General features: G+C 48.8%; 1 protein-coding gene across 3 annotated transcripts in view; it reads right to left on the bottom strand.

Moving 5' to 3' along the window:
• FLNB (filamin B) overlaps positions 1-21,181 on the bottom strand; it is a 138,086-nt gene that overhangs the window by 16,388 nt on the left and 100,517 nt on the right. The window contains exons 26-40 of one of the 3 annotated variants that reach the window (XM_082662603.1): positions 19,113-19,236; positions 17,929-18,085; positions 16,669-16,858; positions 14,423-14,670; positions 11,453-11,524; positions 10,623-10,725; positions 9,772-9,912; positions 7,309-7,437; positions 6,403-6,576; positions 5,534-5,692; positions 5,008-5,211; positions 3,817-3,969; positions 3,591-3,713; positions 833-1,099; positions 59-196 (exon numbers count right to left, since the gene is read on the bottom strand). In XM_082662603.1, coding sequence (XP_082518729.1) covers positions 59-196; positions 833-1,099; positions 3,591-3,713; positions 3,817-3,969; positions 5,008-5,211; positions 5,534-5,692; positions 6,403-6,576; positions 7,309-7,437; positions 9,772-9,912; positions 10,623-10,725; positions 11,453-11,524; positions 14,423-14,670; positions 16,669-16,858; positions 17,929-18,085; positions 19,113-19,236 — 2,382 coding nt within the window. Of the gene's footprint in view, positions 1-58; positions 197-832; positions 1,100-1,166; positions 1,931-3,590; positions 3,714-3,816; positions 3,970-5,007; positions 5,212-5,533; positions 5,693-6,402; positions 6,577-7,308; positions 7,438-9,771; positions 9,913-10,622; positions 10,726-11,452; positions 11,525-14,422; positions 14,671-16,668; positions 16,859-17,928; positions 18,086-19,112; positions 19,237-21,181 lie in introns of those variants that run through there. The other 2 variants (XM_082662604.1, XM_082662605.1) reach the window with 2 other exon arrangements.

Genomic DNA, 21,181 nt, shown 5'->3' with positions numbered 1-21,181 from the left:
TACAACCCAACCATCCCTACACAAGGAAAACGTCCTCCCTTGGCCCCCGAGTACCTACCAGGCTCTTGGGCAATATAAGACACACCACATGATCCGTTTTTATGGTCATCAAACGTAATCTCGGCCTTACTGGGGCCCTCAACAGCGATGGAGAGGCCCCCGGCACCTGCCTCCCGGGTCCAGATGCTGAATTCAGCTGAGACAAAGAAACACCTCGTCAGTGACTGAGCCCGGTATAGGCCCCTCTTCTGGCTCAAACATGGGGTGCTGGGTTCTGTTTGCTGCCAGCCCTTTCCTCTTTCTCTAACCCCAAGCAGAACCCAAGCAAGGGCATTGGTGATGTTTGCTAAGCCCCATCCATGACTGCACTAAGCTCATGGGTGATCAGACATCTTTGGAATACATGCAAACCAAGTCAGAACAAGATGAGAACATTCAGTTTCATCCCCAGAGACTTTCCCACTCAGCAACCACCACTGCAAGGGACCGTCACAATCAGTTTTATAGAATTCTAGCATGTTTCGAAGAACATTAGCCTGCAAGATGCCCTGGAAACGGTTTTATGACCCTGATGCTCTCTTAGAGACTCACAACACACACCCATAAATTACAGGCTCCGAGAAGTCCTTCAGGAAGACACTTGTTTAGCTTTGGGTAAGCAATTCCCAAATGTCTTTAGCCACGGAAGCCTTGTTTTAAAGAATGCCCCTTCACACCATCCATCAGTAACACACAAAGTCTTCCTTTCAGAACAGGGTGAAGAGTGCAGGATGCTCACTCTGCCAGGCTGAACTCAATCTTCTCAAGTAAAAAGCCTGCCCAGAACGCTCACCTGGGACTCCTGCTTCTCCTCGCTCTAGGCCAGGGCCTCCTGCCCGGACCTTCTGGGCGCCCCCCTCACCCAGAGGCCCCACAGTGAACTGGAAGGGGCTGCCGGTGACGTGCTGGCCGCGGTACTTGACGCTGACGGTGTGAACCCCCATCTCCTGGGGCACAAACCGGACACAGTGCGAGTTCTTTCCCACAGGCACAATCTCTGCCTCGGTCACGCGGCCTGAGGGGCTGGTGACGTGGGCCGACATGTCACTGCTGTCGATTTCTGAAAGGGGGCAGGGAGAAAAAGAGGAGGGTCAGGGCGAGGGCCTGAGGGGGAACAGGACATGCAGGGCAAGCAGCAGACGGCAAAGCGAGTGTAGGCCAGGGGTGCGGGGTGCTCAGGCTTCCTCCCATCCTGGCTGGACGCCTGCCCTCCTGTCTCCCTCAAATCCCTGGGTGGTCGTGGCCAGCATGGAGAGTGCAGGGCCCTTCCAGCCACCCGGTGCAGAGAATATTCTGGGGGCACTGACACATCTTGCCTCGCCGAGCACTTTGCCAGCCTTCCTGGCTGGAGCTGAGTTAATTCCACACAGCAGTGTCAAACCAGAGCTTGGGCTGATAGTTATAGCATGTAAACAGCAACAACAATGATGGCTCAGATGTTTCTAAGCAAATGTGACATGGGGCCATCAGTCATGCTTACAGGGGCTCTTTTCCATAGGTAAGGACAGAAAACACAAGAGCCCTCATCCCTCATTGTCAAGAAGCCTTGGCATTTCTTTCAGGCAACAAGACAAAATGCGTTTAGAGGAAAAGGTGAACCCAGGTTGGTCCCAGTGGCAAAGGGGAAACCATGCGTGAGCAAAGCTTTGAGCAAACCGAAAACAAGAGGCCACACTTCCAGAAACATGACGCCTCGGGTCCCCAACACCAGGAAGCAGACGCGTCTGCTCCACCCAAGGTGCTCTGCCATGCCAGCGACCGTGCCTGCACTGACGAGGTGGAGACAGGCACGCTGCATGCTGGGTGACCAAGTAACGCCATCACCTACAGCAGCACGAGACCGCACCCTCCAGCCCTACAGGATCTGGGCAGCAGCTCATGACTCTGAGCCCTGAGGACAGAGAAAGGAAGGAGGTTGAGGGGAGGGTCACCCCACATGGCCTGGGTCTGGAGGATATCTGGAGGCTGGAGGGCCATCCTCCCCTCTGATTGACAAGAGAGGGTGTTTTAGGTAATGATGGAAAAAGTTAGTCTCAGCCAGAGTCATCTAGTACCACTGAAAAGAGTAAGAAGGAGTCAAGAGCTAGACAAGACTTGAGGGAAAGGGTGACTGACCACATCACACAAAGATAAGAGACAAACAGGCAAAGGGAACAGGAGAGAGAATTCCCCAAATGAGAAATGTGAAGGAAACGAAAGCACAGTCCACTCGTGTAGTGACCAGAGAAATGCAGCTGAAAACTGGATACCGTAGCTTTCCATCAGATTGATCAAAGTGAGAACCAAAGACAGTGGCCAGTGCTGGTGGGGAAACAGAGAAACAGGCATCAGTTCGTTTTCTGGAGGACAGGCTGCCAAGGCACAGCAGCAACTGAAACGTACTGGCCCAGCAATCCCACTCCCGGGCACCCATCCGAAGTGATGACAGATGTCACAGAGCACTGATTAAGGGGTCAAGGGATGGAGATGAGCATACATGAAATGAGAAAACCCAATGAGGACATGCACCTAGACGTGAATTGGAATCTTATACAGTCATGAAAAGGATGACGGGGAAGTATACTTTGGTGTGGAAAGATGCCCACGATACAGTGAGTGAGAAGTGCACCAGAGGGATCTGAGACCGAGCCCGTGTGTCTAGGAGGCTGGAGGCATCCAGGCTCCAGCTCTGGGCCTGAAACGTGAACCACAATCTCCCTGGACGGTGGGATATGAGGTTAGACTTACTTCCCCTGTTTTTGAGCACCTGAACTTTTTATGATCACAATCAACACGGTGCGTTTTAAGTGATCCTTAGTCTGGACGCTACACTAATGAGGTTTTTACCAACGGTGTGTCTAGAAAGGAAGAACCCATCAGGTAATGCTGAGAAGGCAGAGCAAGAGATATACCACAAGTCAGGAAAGACGGGAGATGCAGTGTGGACCTTCCTCTGGAAGCTAGAAGCTCATCACAACATGAGCTTCATCGATGACGATTTAGATTTTCTGTCTCCATAGAACCTGCAACTCCATAGCACATGCCAGAGGAGCCTCAAGCCTTCGCTTACACAGTCACTTCTTAATAGAAAGAACCTGGGCCACATTTCAGACAGACGATGGCTGTGTTGGGCAAAGGGCTAGATGTGGTCCACCCACCCAGCCTTGCTTCGCAGGCCCCACTCCAATTTTAGGAATGAAAGATACGAACGGGAATTAGAAGGATGTCACTGGGCTGACACCTCCTTCCAGATATAAGCATCAGCAGGGTCAGTTCTCTCACTATTAGTCTAGTCGACAGACAGTAAATGAAAGTCTAAAAGCTTATCTATTTGTCCCCCATGTGGTACGATAAAGCTATTTTCATCTGGAAGAAGGAAAAGTGAATAGATTTACTTTTCTTGGATGGGCCTCTGTGAAAATAAGTATTAAAAATATTAATGAATAAATTAAAAAAAATTAAATTCAAAAACAGTCCCCCCCCAGCAGACTCAGATGGTACATTCTGGGCCAAGCCCAGACTTGGTTTCCGGTGGTGCCCACTGCCCTGACCCACGAGCCCCTCGTGCTCACCTGGGATCTTGAGGTTCAGGTCACAGATGCTCCCAACAGTGGCCACAGATGGGGCTCGACTGGTACGGGTAATGCTCTCCTTGACTCTTCCCTCCCCGCTGATCTTCACGGTAAAGGGGCTCCCTGCAAAAACCGAGCAGGCCCTTGAGAGCAGCCCAGAGGCCACGCGTGGCATTTACAGAAAACCCAAGCACGGGACAGGGAGAGCAGATGGGGCCACACATACCAGGCACGTGCTCATCGGCGAATTTGGTGGAGACGATGTAAACGCCAGGCACGGTGGGGAAGTAGGAGACCTTGCAAGTGCCGTCCTCCAGGTCCTCTGTCTGGATGTCCACTTTGCTGGGGCCTTCCACTGCCAAGGAGATGCCGCCATAACCTGCAACACAGTAGCCCATGGCTGCTATGACAGCAGCTCATCAGGAAGGGGGAGCCTGATGAATGCAGAAAGGACCTCCACCCCTGGAAATGCTCCAGAAAGCAGAAAGACAGTAACGGTGGCCCCTGCTGGACAGCGCTGGGCACAGGAGTCAGTTAAACGCTCTGAGAAATCCTGGAGTGAAACATCCTGGCTGAAGGTGGCCTTGACCACACTCTCTTCTCAAGGGTATCCACTAATATCCCACCGACCCTCTGTCTTGCAGAACCCGCTGCGGGGGACACTTGGACCACCTGCTTCCAGGAATGGCATGTGCTGTCTGGGGGTTTACTACCAGCTGCAGGCCTGAGAATTTGACATTTTTAACTGCTCCTAGCTGCCTCGGATGCCCAGCCAGGGAACCACTAAGACAGCAGATCTAAAGCTTTAATAACCTGAGGAATCAACAGAGAACATAAGCCCATCAGGACCACAAATTCTCCAGCTCCTTGCCTTGGGAAGGTCACTTTATCCAGAAATCACCAATGCAAGCCCATCACTCAAAATGGCAGAAGGTGAAGACTCTGGGACGCGGAGTAGCTTGGAGTGGCCCAACCTAATTCGGACCATCTCTAAGAGGAAGCAGGAAGAAACTCCTCATTTGTACGAAAGCAATGCTCAGCTGAACATGACTTTGACCCGCTGGCCCAACATTCTTAGTTTGAGATGAGTCAAGGAGACCCTGGGGAGCTGAGACAATGGTGGGAATATTGATCATGAAACAGATCTGCGAGTTGTTGCGGCTCTGGGCTCAAATGCCAGAAGCAGATGGGGCTGCTAACCCTGCGAGCCTCAATTTTTTCATCTAGAAAACAAAGATAATACCTACTTTGCCACTGCTCTTGGGGTTTAAATGATAATCATGTAAAAGGGTCTGTAGCTTGAAGGATGCTCACAAAGAAAAGAAGGTTGGCAGGATGAAAAGATGGAGTAACGTGAGCAGGAAGAAGCCAGTTCCAAAGCTCCGGGCCTCTTCCCCTGGGACCACCCCCCACAGACCTGCATCCCTCGTGTCCACGATGAAGTCAGACATCTCGAAAGTCCGGCCTTCTGACAGGCCACGGCCATAGACTTTGGCTCTGCGGGCATCCCCGATCTCTGACTGGACCACCATGATGGACACGGGGCTGTTGGCCACGTGGTTGCCGTTCTTCTTGATGCTGACCAGGTGTTCACCCACCTCCCGGGGGATGAAGGAGATGCCTGGACCAGAGCACAGATTGGGGGTTATGAGGTGGGAGGGAGGGGTGAAGGGGAGGAAGCAGGAGGGAGACACACTGGCAAGAACAGAAACAGGACTTCCTTCCTGACTTTCTGGCAACCCAGGGTGTCCAAGAGGCTTGTGAGCATCGTAAGGCAGAGATGCCTGGACTCTGACCACGCATGTGACCCAGCAGGTTTATCACATCACACTCCAAGGTGCTACCAATTTCCCAGGCAAGGACTGGGATCCCGGGCAAGGAGGGAACCCCCATCTCCCACTCAAGACGTCCCGGCTCCTGCCGGGAGGGCAGTCTGAGCTCACCGATGTGATTGTTGGGCAGCCTCTTCAGGAGACAGGGCTCGTCGCGGCCGGACGGGGCCTTGATGCTGGCCGTCAGGGTGCTGAGGTCAGTCTCACTGATGTCGAGCAGGAAGTCGGCGGCAGAGCCCAGCTTCACCTGAGAGCACCGTCTGCTGTCGTCTGGGAAACACCAGCCCCAACACAGCTCCATTACACGTGGTCACCCTGGCTCTCCAGAGCTCTCACACCACATGCCATTTATAGATGAACAGGCAAGAATTAATCACACAAACTTAAGTGACAAAAACACTCCCCAGACAATAAGCAGACCTAACCAACGAAGAATGACTGCTACTTATGTCTGGTTACAGGGAAGACCTGAGTCCACACAGACCACATTTATAACCCACTGAGAGCATGATCTGAACAGAGAGCACAACAGGGGTCAGAAGCAGGGCTTTGAGTCAGATAATCTCCACCTGAATCCCAGAATACCCACATGAACTTGGCTAAGCCAGTCTCTCCAACCCTCAGTTTTCCCATCTGTAAAAGGGACACAAAAATCTATCCAGAAGCGATGCCGACGAGCATCTCTGAGCTCACTCATGCAATAAGTATTATTTGAATGCCTCTATCTGAGGGCCTCCTTATTTGGACGCTGGAGTCAGACTGGCACAAATAAGTGCCCTCCAAGTGATGTGCTTGCTTTTCCCGGGATTACCAGCTGAAGGAGGAATTTAGCCTATCTAATGTTGGCCTTGCACCCCTAGTTTGTTCCCAAGGAGACACTGTGAAACCTAAATCTCAGACGTGCCTAGCCTGCTGCCCCAGGTCTGATGGGAGGGGGGCTTATTGGGGCAGGGAGCCTCCAGCCAGTTGGGCAACTCTACCTGTGATCTTGGCTGTGAAGGGGCTGCCAGGGATGTGTTTGTCATTGTACTTGACCAGAATGCTGTAGTCGCCTGGCAGGGTGGGCAGGTAGGTCACCGTGCATGTCCCATCTTTGTTGTCAATGCAGCTGATTTCCGCCTTTGAGGGTCCCTCAATAGCCAAGTCCAGGCCACCTGTGAATGAGAGGAGGGAAGGAGAGCCATCAGGGAGGGTGTTTCTGTGTTTCAAAAGGGATCACCGCTCATCCGGGACAGCCCTGCTGCCAGGAACGTCAGACTGACACAAGCCACGGACAAGGGGCGTAGGTCAGAACAAAGCTATTTACATGGTGAAAGTGTCACTGGGAAGACACTCCACCATCTGAATTCTTCCTGCAAGTGACCCTGAAGTTCAATTCTTCCATATGTGTGGGATGAGGAAGGGATGGAACCCCGCGCGCCAATCACACGCACGGGAGAGAGTGTCACACACGGACTATCACTGCTGCTTGGGGGCTGGATGCCATCATGAAAATCCCATTAGAATCGCAAATTTAGAAATTCCTGTGATGACAATGCCCATGGGCACAGAGCTAGAATAAGCCACTAAATGATTCATGTGGCCCTGTGGATACATGTACAGGTGCAAAAAGAACAAAACCAAAAATGTTATCTATCAAAACACATGTAAATTTCAGGAAAGTCACATAAAACATTTCATAGTATGAATGTGATTTTAATCAGAACACGAAGGACTTTAAAATTTCTGTTTTGGGTAGAAGACAGAGGAGCTCTACATAAGAGATTTATATGAGAGAAAAGACAAGACAGATACTACCATTCAAGAGCCTTATTTTTAAAGGCTTCCCTGGAATTGCATCCCCTTAACTTTCCAAATGACAGCTGAGACCCACAGAACCACAGTACCTTCTCCTGCGTCCTCGGTGACAATGGTGAAGGTGGCGGTTTTGTTGGCCACTCCATACACCAGGCCCGGGCCATATGCAGAAACACTCCCGCTGTTGGGGTAGTTCACGTAGAACTGGAGCGGGCTCTCTGGGTTTGCAAAGAACACACACAAAGTTGGGACTCAGAGGGGGTTGGGGGGATTCACCTAACAGCAGCGGGTGTGGCATCTCCTGGGCAGAGCAGAATGCAAGAGGAGACTCTGTGGGGCTCCCCATCCTAGGATACCCAAGGGGGTCTACTCACTATCGACCCTTCAGTGATCACATGAGAAAAACAGTCCCCAGGGTGCTCCAGACTGGAGGGGGGCTGAGGCAGGGGAATCTGGCTCAAATGGACAAGTAAGGAGGGAACAGCTACACCGGGGCTGGGTGATGGGGGGAGCAGTGGAGAAGAGAAATGACCCACTATAGATGGAATGTGACTGGAAAGGTCCTTTGGGAAAGCCGTTTGCCCATGACTTTCAAAGTCTGTGAGCCCAGCCAGAGGAATCTATCCCACTGTGGTCCTCTCCACTCAGGCCCACTCCCAGCCCTAGGCAAGTACTTCCATTTCCACAGAATTCAGGTGCAAATTAGGAAAAGAACCCAGGGTCCAACAACAGGGGGGTGGTTAAATCAACATTAGTCTACTTGCAGGTCACTAAAAATAATGAGGGAGATCTATGTATACTAACTTGAGAGATTAGCCATATGTGTTGCATTAAAGAGAAAAAGGCAAATTGCTACATAAATGTCAATATCCCATTATATTAATACCCTATATAATATTAACACCTATTATAATACCTATATAATAATATATACCCATCATAATATATTCCTATGTAATATTAATACCATTATCCCGGTCCAAAATAGAACAAAATTGCATGCATATTTGTAGGTACAGAGAGAGACATTTGAAAAGATACACACACCAGCATTGGAAGCAGAAGGAAAATGGTAGGACATTTTTACTTTTTCTGTATCTGCATCTTTAGAACATTTAAATAGAAACAGATAAATACATGTTTGCTTTAAACACATAGTATCCGTACACATACACATAAACTAAAGCAAATATCAAACTGGGAGAAGTATGTGCAACTCTTATCACAAAGGGCTTATCTCTCCAATATTTAGCCTGCTCTCAGAAACTGATATGACAAAGGCCAATCGTCCAAGAGAAAAACTGAGCCAAGGATACACACGTCCAGTTCAGAGAAAAAGAAATACAAATAACATTGATACTTAGCCATATAGAAAGTTGCTCAATTTCATTCACAGGAGAAATACAAACAAAGCAATACTGGTTTTTAACTATCAGTCTGGCAAAGATCCAAAAAATTGAGAGCCTATTCCACTGGCAAATTGGCGGAAAAGCAGGTGCTCTCCTGCATGGCGGGTGGGTATGTGAACGGGAAGAGATTGCGTGAAGGGCGCTTTGGTGAGATCTGTCAGAATTGCAGGGCTGTTGCCTGTGCCCTGCAATTCCTGCCCCGGGAACCAAATATCTCAGATACACCCTGGCAGGTGTGAGATGATGGGTGTGCAAGGCTATTATTCACTGCAGCATGACTAGTAATCACAAAAGGTGGGGAAGAACCCAATTGTCCTCCAGTGGGAGAAATGGTTCACGTGTAACGTTCACCCAAATGGCCGGACACCATGAACACTCTCTACTATTCAGATGCGCAAAGTTCTCCAAGATATACTATTAGATGAAAAGGGCAAGGTCAGAATAACGTGTAGCGTAGGCTACTGTTTATGTAACAAAGGGAGAGGGATTAAACATCTGTATTCCCATCTGTTGTAGAGTCTTAAAAATATTCTGAAATCTAGCATAAAACATCAACAACAGTCAGGTTCAAGGAGAGGGCAGATGGGGGATATGGGTGGGAAGGAAATCCTTCTCCACATCATTTTTAAACTACGTAGATAGGTTATGTACTCAAAAAAAAAGAAAAAGAGTAACACTGCTGGTTGATGGACATGAAACTTGAGCTGGCTTTCCTTGTTAAGGGCAGTGTGACAATAAGGCAGCTTGTCCTCTTCTCACAACCTCTTCTCCCATCCCACGCTGCTCTGGGCTCTGCAGGCCCGGCTGGAAAGTCCCTTGACGTGCCTCACATTTTTCTCCCAGCTCACCCTTTGGCCATGCTTGGCATAGTGACAAAGACAAACAATCGCGGACCAAAGGGCCTGCACTGTGACCCAGGACACTTAGCTGTGTCATCCCTGATGGAAATTAGCTGGATCTGCTGGGGTCATAGCCTGTTTGGTTTTGCAGGGACGCCTACACTGCATTCCCAAATCTGCCACTGAAAACCACACAGCAGGTGACTCAACGACTGACTACAACCTCCCAGATGTTCACGTCCTGAATCTTGGAGTCCTGCAGGGCCAGGCGCTGCAGTCAGCCAGGGCGCTGAGCCCGACTTACCAGGGATGTGGCTGCCCATGTATTTGATGTGCATCTCGTGGAGCCCGACCTCAGTGGGAGCGTATCTGACAGTGACCGTGCCATCCTTGTTGTCCACAATCTCAGGTGTGGCTGTCTTCCCAGAAGGCATGTGGACCTCTCCTGTTGGAGCACATGGAGACAGGGCAGTGAGCCCACCAAGACTTCTCCCGAGAAGCTGAGCACAGAGGCACACGTGGCCTTCACAATGAAGGTTTTCAGATACAAGAACACTTGACACCATTGCCTAAAACACCACGTTCCACAACCGGAAGCAGAGACGTACCTGCCTTTATTTTGTTCTATTTTATTTCCACAAAATGCAGCAGGCAACTCACAAGTAAAGGGTCTTCTACTTTTGTACTGACAAATGAGAAGCTCAAACAGGACTTGAGAAGACCATGAGACCAATTGGATTGGTAAAGCATCAACTCAAAGAGAAGCAGGCATTGAAAGGAGGCTAGGAGAGGAAGTAACTCTTGTACAACAGACCTCAGTGTCAATGTCACATCTGGAAAAGTGGAAGAATAAGAGAAGGCAAGAAAAGGGGGGAATAGGAACGTGATGGTCGAGAGAGATCTAAACACAGTGGTTCTCCCCTTACAGAGCATCTCTGGCCCTCTCTCCAGGATGCAAGTTATAAATGAACCACCTCTTCTGAGATACACATATACACCCAGGACATTCTGCAATCCCATGGGCTCATGGACTGACTCAGGGATGCCGGGTTCCGGACCCCAGGTCTGGGGGACAGGTGGAACCAGCTCCTGCGCACTGTTTGGAGAGCTAGTGCAAGTGAGTGAGAACAAGACAGCTTTCACGACAGTGCTTACCGGTGATTTCTCCTTTCCTGACTGCAAACGGAATGACCAAGTCGAAAGGCTTAAACCCCAGGCCGTTCATGTCACTCACTGGGACATAGGCCTCTTCAGTTACCTAAAAACAGGAAGCAGTGGTCACTGGGTAAAGTGGACAACAGTGTGAGCTGGGGAAGCTACAGGGGGCAGAGCAACTGGGAATTTTGCAAGCTTGTACAGCCAGGATTTGGGGATGCGGCTGCCCATGCGTTGCGGGCTTTGGCTAACGGGCTCTGGGGCCAGAGCAGAACCTGGAGAATTGGAGGAATCATGCTGACCAATTACTAAAAATCCCTAGGCTGTTTGCTTGTGAAATTCCCAGTAGTGCCCATGGGAAAGCGGAAAAGTGAGAGACAGCAATGTCTGTGAGTCCCAAGAGGTTCCACCTGGAAAGGTTTAGTTGCCTGTGGCCTGGAAAAGAAGGTGCGTTTTAAGTGGCAGAAAGTAGCAGCGGTGGCTTTCCCCCTGAACAGAAACCAAATGTGCAAGTGGTGGCTTTTAGAGTCTGCAGGAGGGCTGAGACAGCTGTCCATCTTTCTCTTTAAACGTGGAGACAAACTGCACCGAGCGTGATCACAGACATGGTGGCGGGCGATTCGTGGAGTGCGAACGATGACACAGGTGGGTCTCATTACAGAGAAAGCCGGAATCATTGTGATGCACTGATCAGTGGGGACAAACCAATGACCAGGACACCCAGAGGGCTTAAGCAATCCCCAAAAGCAGGCTGCAGCTTTTCTGCAATGAAGGCTGAGTAAACAAAGACATGGAAAAGGGAAAAATAAAAACAAAAACAAAAAGTGTACCCAGGGCCTGAATCCGGGGGGACATGCATTTACCGGTGCTTCCTCCACAGCTGCGACTTTCCCATCTGTGGCCTGGTCAGTGGCAAATGGAAATTAGTTGGGAATCACATTGAGGGACATTGCGACTCAGTAGATTCTACAACCCGAGGGCTGCTTCCTCCCCTTCTGTCTTGCCTAGCAGAGAGCTACTCCCTGTAGCGGGAGCCTACCTTCTTCCCACCATTGTGGAGAGCAAGTTGGCATCTCCTCTTCCAATGTCAAATCCATATGCCCTCTGAACCCATGACCCACTTCTAGGAAGCAAGCCTATAGAAATACTGGCAGGAAAGTCTATAGGTAAGTCATGTGTGCAAAGGATTTTACTGGAGCCATTCATTGTTGGGAAAGGCTGAAGTAACCTAAATGTCCATCTGTAAGGGAGTCGGTTAAGTAAATTATGTAAGTCTGTACAGTGGACCCCGGTGCAGCCATTCTGAAGAAGCGATCAAGTCAGATCAATTAATATGGAAGGGTATTTACAGCATATTGAGGGAAGGAAGCAAGTTGCAAAGCAATGTGCATGGTTAATCTCATGCACAAAACTGACATGTTTCTTGTATAAGCAGGAGAAAACCTAATGCTGGTCACCCCTGGAGCATGAAATTGGGAAAGGGGTCTCTTGTTACTTGGTATGTGTCTATAGTTATGTTCTAAAAGTTTTTATAAATTCATTTTTTAAAAACCACAGACTTTGTGTTCCTGATCCAATCACCCTGGTAAGGGATGGGTCCCCTCTCAGTTCCTTCTTCTCCCACAATAAAAGAATTGGAAAGCCTCCCTTCTGGAGGAAAACTTCCGTGCTCATGTTTAGCCCCTTTTGTGTATTCTGGCATCTCAGAAAGGGGGCTTCACTTACAAAGGCAGCTTTGTAAGCTTCAACGTTTGCAACAGCCCTATCCCCCACCCCCTGGACCATCTCAGGTTGGGCGACTCCGGGACACATCAGCCGGGAAGATCTTTCAGTGGCTACGCTATAGCCTTTGATTAGTGACTTCTTTTTTTTTTTTCCCTTGGCGGTACGCGGGCCTCTCACTGCTGTGGTCTCTCCCGTCGCAGAGCACAGGCTCCGGACGTGCAGGCTCAGTGGCCATGGCTCACGGGCCCAGCCGCTCCGCGGCATGTGGGATCTTCCAGGACCGGGGCACGAACCCGTGTCCCCTGCATCGGCAGGCGGACTCTCAACCACTGCGCCACCAGGGAAGCCCTGATCAGTGACTTAACAGTGACAGGCAGAGAAGCTGCTAGACCCGTGACTTGCTGTGCACGTCTGTGAGATGTATTTAACTGAACCAGCCTGCTGGGGCTCCTGCAGACATTTGCTGCAAAGGCAGTACAGGGTGTTCATGTCCTTTTGGCCCCAAGCCTGCAGGGGAAGACAGCGAACCTAGCCCCAAGAGGCCAATGAATAGAAAGTGAGCCCATCTAGGTAAGGCTGGAGGAAGCTAGGAACGGGAGAATGAAGACCTAAAGCATGTGCCCCGAGTGTCATCCCTTCCTGCCTTCAGCAGTTGTTAGGGGGCTAGTGCGTTTTACACAAAGGATCCTTGCTCTGTGTGCATTCCAGGGCTGAATGGACTTTCATTCCTAACGAGTTTGGTGGCCTCCACTGCAGGTTTCTGACTCATCTGCTAAAATGGTCCTTGGTATTTTCTTCCTGATTTCCTCACTCACACCCTGCAAATGTGGTCTCTTATCTCCAGCCCATCCCACCAGCAGGGCTGTGACCTCTGCCCAATTCTAACCAACCAGATAAAAACTCCTGTGGGCTAAAAACAGATTCTTACAACTACAACTGGGACTTCTCTGTAAATAAGAAGGACATACACTTTCTAGCTGCATCTTTTTCTTCCCTGAGGAGAAAAACACTCCCAAATTAACAGCGTCAAAAGTGTTTACATCCTCGAGACATAAAAAGGCTCCAGGTCTCTGGCACAACGTTTATAGATAAACAAACATCTATGGAAAAGAATAAAGGTTCAGCAGATTATAGAGTGGGAGACAGACACGGGCTTCTGTCTGGAATGGAGTCTTCGTGTCCTTCTCTGCTGCTGCATAAAGTGAAATCATTAGATGGAGCTTTGTAGGCTGTGCGTGGGGCCAGGCCACTGAGTTCTGTAAACTTTGTGGTCTGCTGCCCATGGCATCAAAGGACACAGGTGAGGACGGTGCTCAGCAGCTGTCCAGAGCAGGCAGTCTGGGTTCAGTGGACTTGAGTCTGATCCCCGCTCCTACACAGCATTTGTAAAAGGGCCAACAATGCTTAGTTTTAAGGGTTAAATGAAGGACTGCTCCTGAGGTTTCTAACCCCTTTCCTGGTTGAAGAACCTCAATAATCAAAGGAGGATCTAAAAGTCACTCAGATTTGAAAATTAAAGGGCCGAGCCATTCGCTGGCTCAGAGGTTTTGCATAATGGTTTTCTTTTATTCCAGATGTTCCTAGCTTCAAAAAGACAAGTTATTTCCCCCTCATCATCAAAGTCTGAATCTTTCCAAAACACAACTGGAGGTACTTTGAGTCCTGGGATATCAGAGTCAAGTCTCCAGACATAACAGCCTCGGGAACCTCTCTCCTCCAGGGGAGGAGAGAGGAGGAAGAACAAGCAGGATGAAAAATTGTAATGTTTTACTCATAGACGTTTTTGTCAAAGCGTATCTTTCTGAGCTGGGCTTAGGCCAGGACATTGCCTAAGATCCTTAAGAATGATGGACACTCTGGTTGCCAGTGATTTCCTAAAACCCCTTAGAGCCAAAGGGTCCCTGGGTTTCTAGAGATTACACAGGATTCTTCAAGGTCATGACTGCTTAAGACAATTTTTTTTTACAGAAAAGAAAAAAAAAGTGGCCGGGGATGTCTCAGCCAGGGTGTAACCAACAGCAGTCATTACTGTTCCTGCTAACAACAGCATGCTCTAGAGAAGGAATTTTCCTTACCATGACAGTGAAGGGGCTGTTGGGAATATCAACGCCACCAAAGCGCACGTAGATGACATAGGTGCCCGGCTTGGCGGCCGTGTAGAAAATGTCATAGGTGCCATCCTCATTCTCGATGACATCAGCCTCAGCCTCAGTGCCGTCTGGGGTCAGAACCGTGCAGGTCACTTTGCCTTTCCCGGCGGTCTTGGCGTCTACCACAAAGCCCACTTCCTCGCCAGTTTTCACAGTGGAGGCAATTCCAGGACCTGCAGAAAAGTTTAGGAGGAGAGAGTGGAAGCTTCAGCCATGGACAGCAGCCGAAGGCCCAAGAACAAATCACACACGTTCGTGTTGTATCTGTGAATGTTAGACCTTCAACTACCGCCGTGCAGAGGGATGTCCCAGAGATGCCCTGGGGAAGATGCTGCTCCAGGGAGCATTCTATCCATTACTTATTAAATAAGGTGTATCTGCAAGTTCTGAGTGATAACCATGTGTTAAACCGGCTTTGCCAGCATTCAAGTGTATGGGGATGAAGGTCAACTTTCATCAGCAAACACATATTGGGCATTTTCTTAAGTGCCAGATACACACAAAGGTGAGCAAACCACAGCCTCAGCTCTCAATATGCTCAAAATCTAACAGGGCAGATGCATGCAGGCTGGACACTAAGAATGACAGCTCAATCTGTGTTGGAAACACCGAGGGGGGACTAAGTTATCAAAAAAATAATCAATGGTTCTTCAAAGAAGCATCCTGCAGCACATCTGTGGAAAGTTCTATGAATTTATATCCCAGGGTTGCCACATTGACAGAGGGCTTCCTGAGAAAGGGGAAATGGCTGAATTCTGAAGCCTGGGTACCCTTGGCTAGGGAAGACTTACAACCTCTGTCTCCAAATGATGACCCATCTATCTGTCTGTCTCTCTGGCTTGTGGCACCCCTTTACTGAGGATCCACAGATCAGGGAGTGCAAAAAACTATGAATTAAAAGCACCCTGGCAGAAAAAAAAAAGCAAAGTGTGTAGAAGCGACAGGGACTGATAAGAACATGCTGAGACAGTGAGTAGTAAGGGAAGACTGAAGTTTGGCGCTGAATGACAGACTGAGAGGTAGGGCCAAAGAAGCCCCCAGGCTGAGCAGAGTATCCTGCCTGAGCTGCGGGAAGGAGGAGAGCCTGGAAAGCCAGGAGGAAGTTCCCACCCAGTATTCACATGCCCTCAGGTTGGCAAAGACAATCCAGTTGTCTCTGGAACAGCACAGACCTAGGAGGTGGCAGACTGGCCATCGTTACAAAATTGCTCAGTCTTGTGGTGGATGAGCCAAAAAGCGCCAAGCTGAGCAATTTACAGCCTCACCCTGAAAGCCAAAAGATTTTCTCCTTTCAGAACAAGACGAGAGGGCTTCCCTGGTGACGCCTGCCGAGATGCAGGGGACACGGGTTCGTGCCCCGGTCCGGGAAGATCCCACATGCCGCGGAGCGGCTGGGCCCGAGAGCCATGGCCGCTGAGCCTGCGCGTCCGGAGCCTGTGTTCCGCAACGGGAGAGGCCACAACAGTGAGAGGCCCGCGTATCACACACACACACACAAAAGAACAAGACGAGATATGAGAGAAATAGGACACATCCAGGGTGGACCTCTGTTTAGTTTTATTTAAAGAGAAGCAAATCAGTTTCACTTCAGAGATGGGGATTCATGGTTTGAAATCTGCTTGAAGCAACATCAGGGTTGCCCATGATATTCAATTGGTCATGTCTTAGAAATGGAAGGAACTGTTATGCTCTAATATTCCTGGAGAATTCCCGAGAGACTCAGACGTGAGTCCTGAGTGTTGAGGAAAAACCTAGATCCTTTCATGTGCTTCTCTAGCCCTGGCCTGAAATGCTCTTGAATATATCTCAAATAACTAAACCATCTACTCATGAAAGGCATAAATTTGATGCTTTTCATGGGAGCCACAGTTGAAATCGCAACAACTGAAATCTCCACAATCACCCACTTCAAAAGTAGCTGTAATAGTTTCCATGTGCCTGGCCCTGTGCTAAGCACTTTTCATGTCTGACCTCATCTAATCTCTGCAATAACAGTCTCTGATCCTTGGAAGAGCTTCTTGAACTTAAATGTTTTCCAAAAAGATCTTCCAGCTAAGTCTGCCTGAGGCTAAGAGTGGTGGAGCATCTTGCCCTGATCACACAGCTATTAAGTGGCAGACGCTGGCTTTCTGATGCCAAAACACACGCTCCTGTCCTTGAGCTGCACTCACCTGTGGCCAGGCACTTGCTGGCATCGCCCGTCTGTGTGGCCCGGATGCGGTAGGGAGACAACGGGATGTCGTCCCCACCGTAGGTGACACCAATCATATAACGTCCAGTCTTGTCGGGGATGTAGGTAACAGCGTATGTGCCGTCTTTATTGTCATGGACAATGGCTCTTTTGGGTTTTCCCTCTTGGTCCTGTGGATCACAGAGAAATGCTAGTTACGATGTTGTCATCAAGATGTAGAAACCATTCAAAGAAAACCTTGACAGATTTTGCTCATTAATGAATGCCTCTAGCGGGAGGAAAAAAGAATTACTGGCTTAATACATTTGGGGAGGTGGTGGGAGCAGAGGGTCATAGATCCCTTTAACACTGTGATGGACATGGTCAATTTTTAGCGAATTTTCTGTCAAGGGAACGAACAGTTTTAGCTCCAAATCCATCGAAATGTAGGGAGACGAGGGGGCAGAGGCTCCTGCTTCTGCACCAGCACCTTCACTCTCCCTTCCGTCTTTACTAATAGGAACCTAATTCTTAGCTAGGTATGCTGCTTCCAGAATACGAGACGCCACTTCCTAGTATCCTGGGCCACTAGGTACAGCCATGGGACTTATGACAAACGAGCAGAGAGTGGAAGTCTCATGAGGGACTTCTGACAGAGCTGCTTAAGAGAGCTGATTGAGTTGGAAGGTCCCATTGTCCCTTCTGCTCTCTTCCTCTTTCTGGCGTGCCATGTGGATTGGATGGCCAGAGCACCAGCAGGCTCATGGTCCATGAGGAGACCTTAGGGACAGAAGCCACACGTTAGGACACAGGAGCGGAGAGGTGGAATGGAGCCTGCTTCCTTGATAAGCACATAGCACCCAGGCGCCTTGCCCGGCCTCTGGGCCTGTCTAACAAGAGAGAACTATCCCATGTGTTTAAGCCACTCTTATTTGAGGGTTGACTGTGATATGCAGCAGAACTTAGTCTTAACTAATCCAAAGGGTAATTTTAAACATTCAAACAACAAAAGATAGGAATAGATATGACAGAGAGCAAAATATATGAGATTCACCAAAATGTGGTACTTGAAGCTATACTCTCAGACTTCTCAGGCAAGCCTGTCTGTTGTCCTGTACAATTACCGACTCTCTAGTGAGGAAATCAGACAAACATTTGTGTGAGGCTAGAAATTAGTTGTTAAAATCCTGGTTCTTATCCCTGGCTGCGAAATTAGGTCTTATTAATGAAGTTTGGCTCCAGAAAAATCATTCAAGGTTACCGTTATCTGAACAGCAAGCAGGCCTTCCCCGGCATCTCTGGCATCGATGGCAAACTCCACAGGCAGGCTGGCAGGCACACCATAGGTACTGAGGCCAGGGCCACTGGCGGTCACTTTGCTGGCATCGTATGTGGGAAGGACCTTGACCTTAAAGGGACTTGACAGACATACACACCCCAGTTCAGTATGGATACACTTCAACCCAGCTACATCTGACCTCTCTTACACAAGAGACTGGGATTGAGAGGGAGGATTTCTACAGCATATAAGACTTAAGTGCCAAATCCAGCAGAAATTTACAACCGTGTAACCATCATACAACAGACCAGCTTTCCATAAGTGCATTCCATGGGTTACAAACTAATTTCCAAATTAGTTTGGCAAACATGGGGTTAAACACATTTAACCCACTTTTGTTTTACTAACACAATGATCACCAAAATGGAAAGAAAAAATATTAAAACTGATGTTTCAATATTATCTTGTCCTCTTATTTTCTATTTTTAGTATGTTTTAGATGATACAAGACCTATTAGTCAAATACCACATAAATGTAATTTATAAAGTTTACCTTTCCACAGAGCTAGAGCTATATGTATACCTTCATGTAAAAATATGCACATTTGGGGTACAGGTGAAAATTTTAAATTCTAAGTATGATAAAAAAAATCTTTGGAGACTCTTCTGAGAGGTAAAGAACTTTAAGCAACATTTTTTCTATTAATAGGAATGAGGAACAGGTTTTTATTCAACACCTTCTGGGAATGCTATGGCCAACCAAATTCTCAATTAAGAAGTAAAAATTTTTGCCCTAATCAGAAAACAAGTTGCATGGTCACCAGAAAGAAGACCTTGATGAACTAACGCACTCCTTACTGTCAGCTCACCTTTACATTAAAGATGGCTGAAAGGAACAAATGCGGGGGGGGTACGAAGAGAGCAGGAGGCACAAACATCAAGGCTAGTGTATTTTAACACCTGTGCAGAGCACGCCGGTTCTCAGTGATGCTGATCAGATGGATGGCTGGGTAAACGAGTGGACGGATACGTGGATGGATGGATGTGTGGGTGGGTGCACAGATGGATGGATACATGGATAGATGAACGGATGGGTGGGCCACCAGAGCAGTGCTGGTCACCAGAGGGGTGGGCTTGAACCCCTTCCCTAAGTGACAGAAGCTTACCTACGAGGGATCTCTTCATCAGCATATTTAACAGAGACCATGTAAGGCCCCTCCTGGGACGGGGTGTAGGTCACTGTGTGTGTGCCATCCCCATTGTCCACCACGTTCACGGGCTCCACCAGACCTGAGAACAGAGACGAGAGGGCTGAGGAACTGCCTGGCTTCCCCTTCACTCCACCTGGGCTGAGTTCATGAAGGATCACATTCATCCATGAGAGCTATTGGTTTCCACTGATAACACAAAGGCAAGCAGGCCATAATCAGAGGCCTAAGAAATCACAGGAGAAAGATTCCCCAATTCACAGCTGCAGAAATGACCCTGAGAGACACCTTTAGCTTTCTGTTGGCTGAACTACACTCCGTCGGACCTAGAGTAGGATTAAGGAGACTGCCTGCACTTGTTGCTGGAGGGCATATGGTGAAGATGCTTGTTGCAGACATGCTATCCTTTCAAGCTGGTTAGGCATGCTTGGGATGAGGTAATTTTACTCTACAGCCAAGAAAGGGTCAAAGAGTCCAGAACTCTGAACAGCAAAATTTAACCAATGGGCCAGCCAGTTAAAACTTGTATCCAGGGGCTTCCCTGGTGGTGCAGTGGTTGAGAGTCTGCCTGTCGATGCAGGGGACATGGGTTCGTGCCCCAGTCCAGGAAGATCCCACATGCCACGGAGAGGCTGGGCCCGTGAGCCATGGCCGCTGAGCCTGCACGTCCGGAGCCTGTGCTCCACAACGGGATAGGCCACAGCAGTGAGAGGCCCGCGTACCGCAAAAAAAGAAAAAACCAAAAAAAACTTGTATCCACCTCTGAGCAAAGACCATCATGGCAGCAGCATGCTGGGTGTAGGGTGCAGGGCAGGTGAGGTGCTGATCTCATGAGGGTGAGAGGGCTCTCAATGTGACATCTGCAGGGGATGGTTAGAGGTCACTTTAAAGCATAATCAAGGCATGCATTAGGTTGGTAGATTCTAGATCCCAGTTCTGAACCTGAGTGTCAGGATGCATCAGCTGAAGGGTAGGTAGATTAATCAAAGTGTGGCATACTCATTAAGCAACGCACATGAGGCAGGTACGAGGCAATTTCAGAGTTAAGGCCAGCAAGAGACATTCGGGTTACGTAAATCAGAGCAGCAGCTAATAGGAAAATGCAAACCTGTCTCCATAAAGTCACCCTTCAGGTCCCGTTTAAAGAACTCTGACATGGCTTTCAAGGGGCTGAGCCTTGACTGGGAATCCGTCTCATCAGCTAAAATTAAAAGGCTGTTATTTCAGAGTCCTCTGTAATAGACGTAGATATCTCAGCAAAGCTTTTCTCTCTTTCTCCCCTCTGCCCTGCTCTGTCTCTCTCTCTCTCTCTCTCTCTCTGTCCCTCTACCCCGCCCCCACCACACACACACACACAGGTCTTGAAGCTCAGTAACTTTGTGGAATCAGATTCCAGCCCTATGACTTCATTTCCCCCAAAACCATTTCTGCTCTGAGCTTCAAAGGGCATAACCTCCTGCTGAAACCCATTAAGGAGAAAGTTCCTCTTCAAAGAAGGAAGCCCTCATTTGCCACTTCTGTGAAGCCAAGAACACATCACTGAGTAAAAATCCAGATAAGTTAAGATATTAGGCAGAGAATGGCACATTTTAAATGCTGGAAGAGGAAGTGTGATCACCTACTGAAAAAGGTAAATTTCAACACACATCAGGGCTTGTCCCAAAATGGCCTGCTAGCCTCACCCAACCCAAATTCCAGGCTGCAAAAGGGGAGGCCAAGTTGCCAGCAAAGCCCATTCCCTAAGAGACCACCTCTCTCCAGGGAGCTGGGACAATGACAAAGCTACGTGTCACATGGGCTGAGTATTGCTCATTTCCAGAAATCTGGGGTGTGTTCCCACATGAGCACCAAATCCAACACCCACGCAAATCCAGACCCACCCCAGTCACCTCACAAATGCTGAAACACATCATTAAGCAGTTGCGATAATTTTACATGTGAGAGCCCAGATACTACTTGCTTCATCTTTCTACTTTCAAAAAATAAAACAAAATTTTAAAAAGACATTTAGGGTCATATTATTAAAT

This window comes from Grampus griseus (assembly GCF_964374135.1).
Source record: "Grampus griseus genome assembly, chromosome: 10".
In the NCBI taxonomy this organism is placed as follows: Eukaryota; Metazoa; Chordata; class Mammalia; order Artiodactyla; family Delphinidae; genus Grampus; species Grampus griseus.
This window is presented reverse-complemented; position numbering and strand designations above follow the sequence as displayed.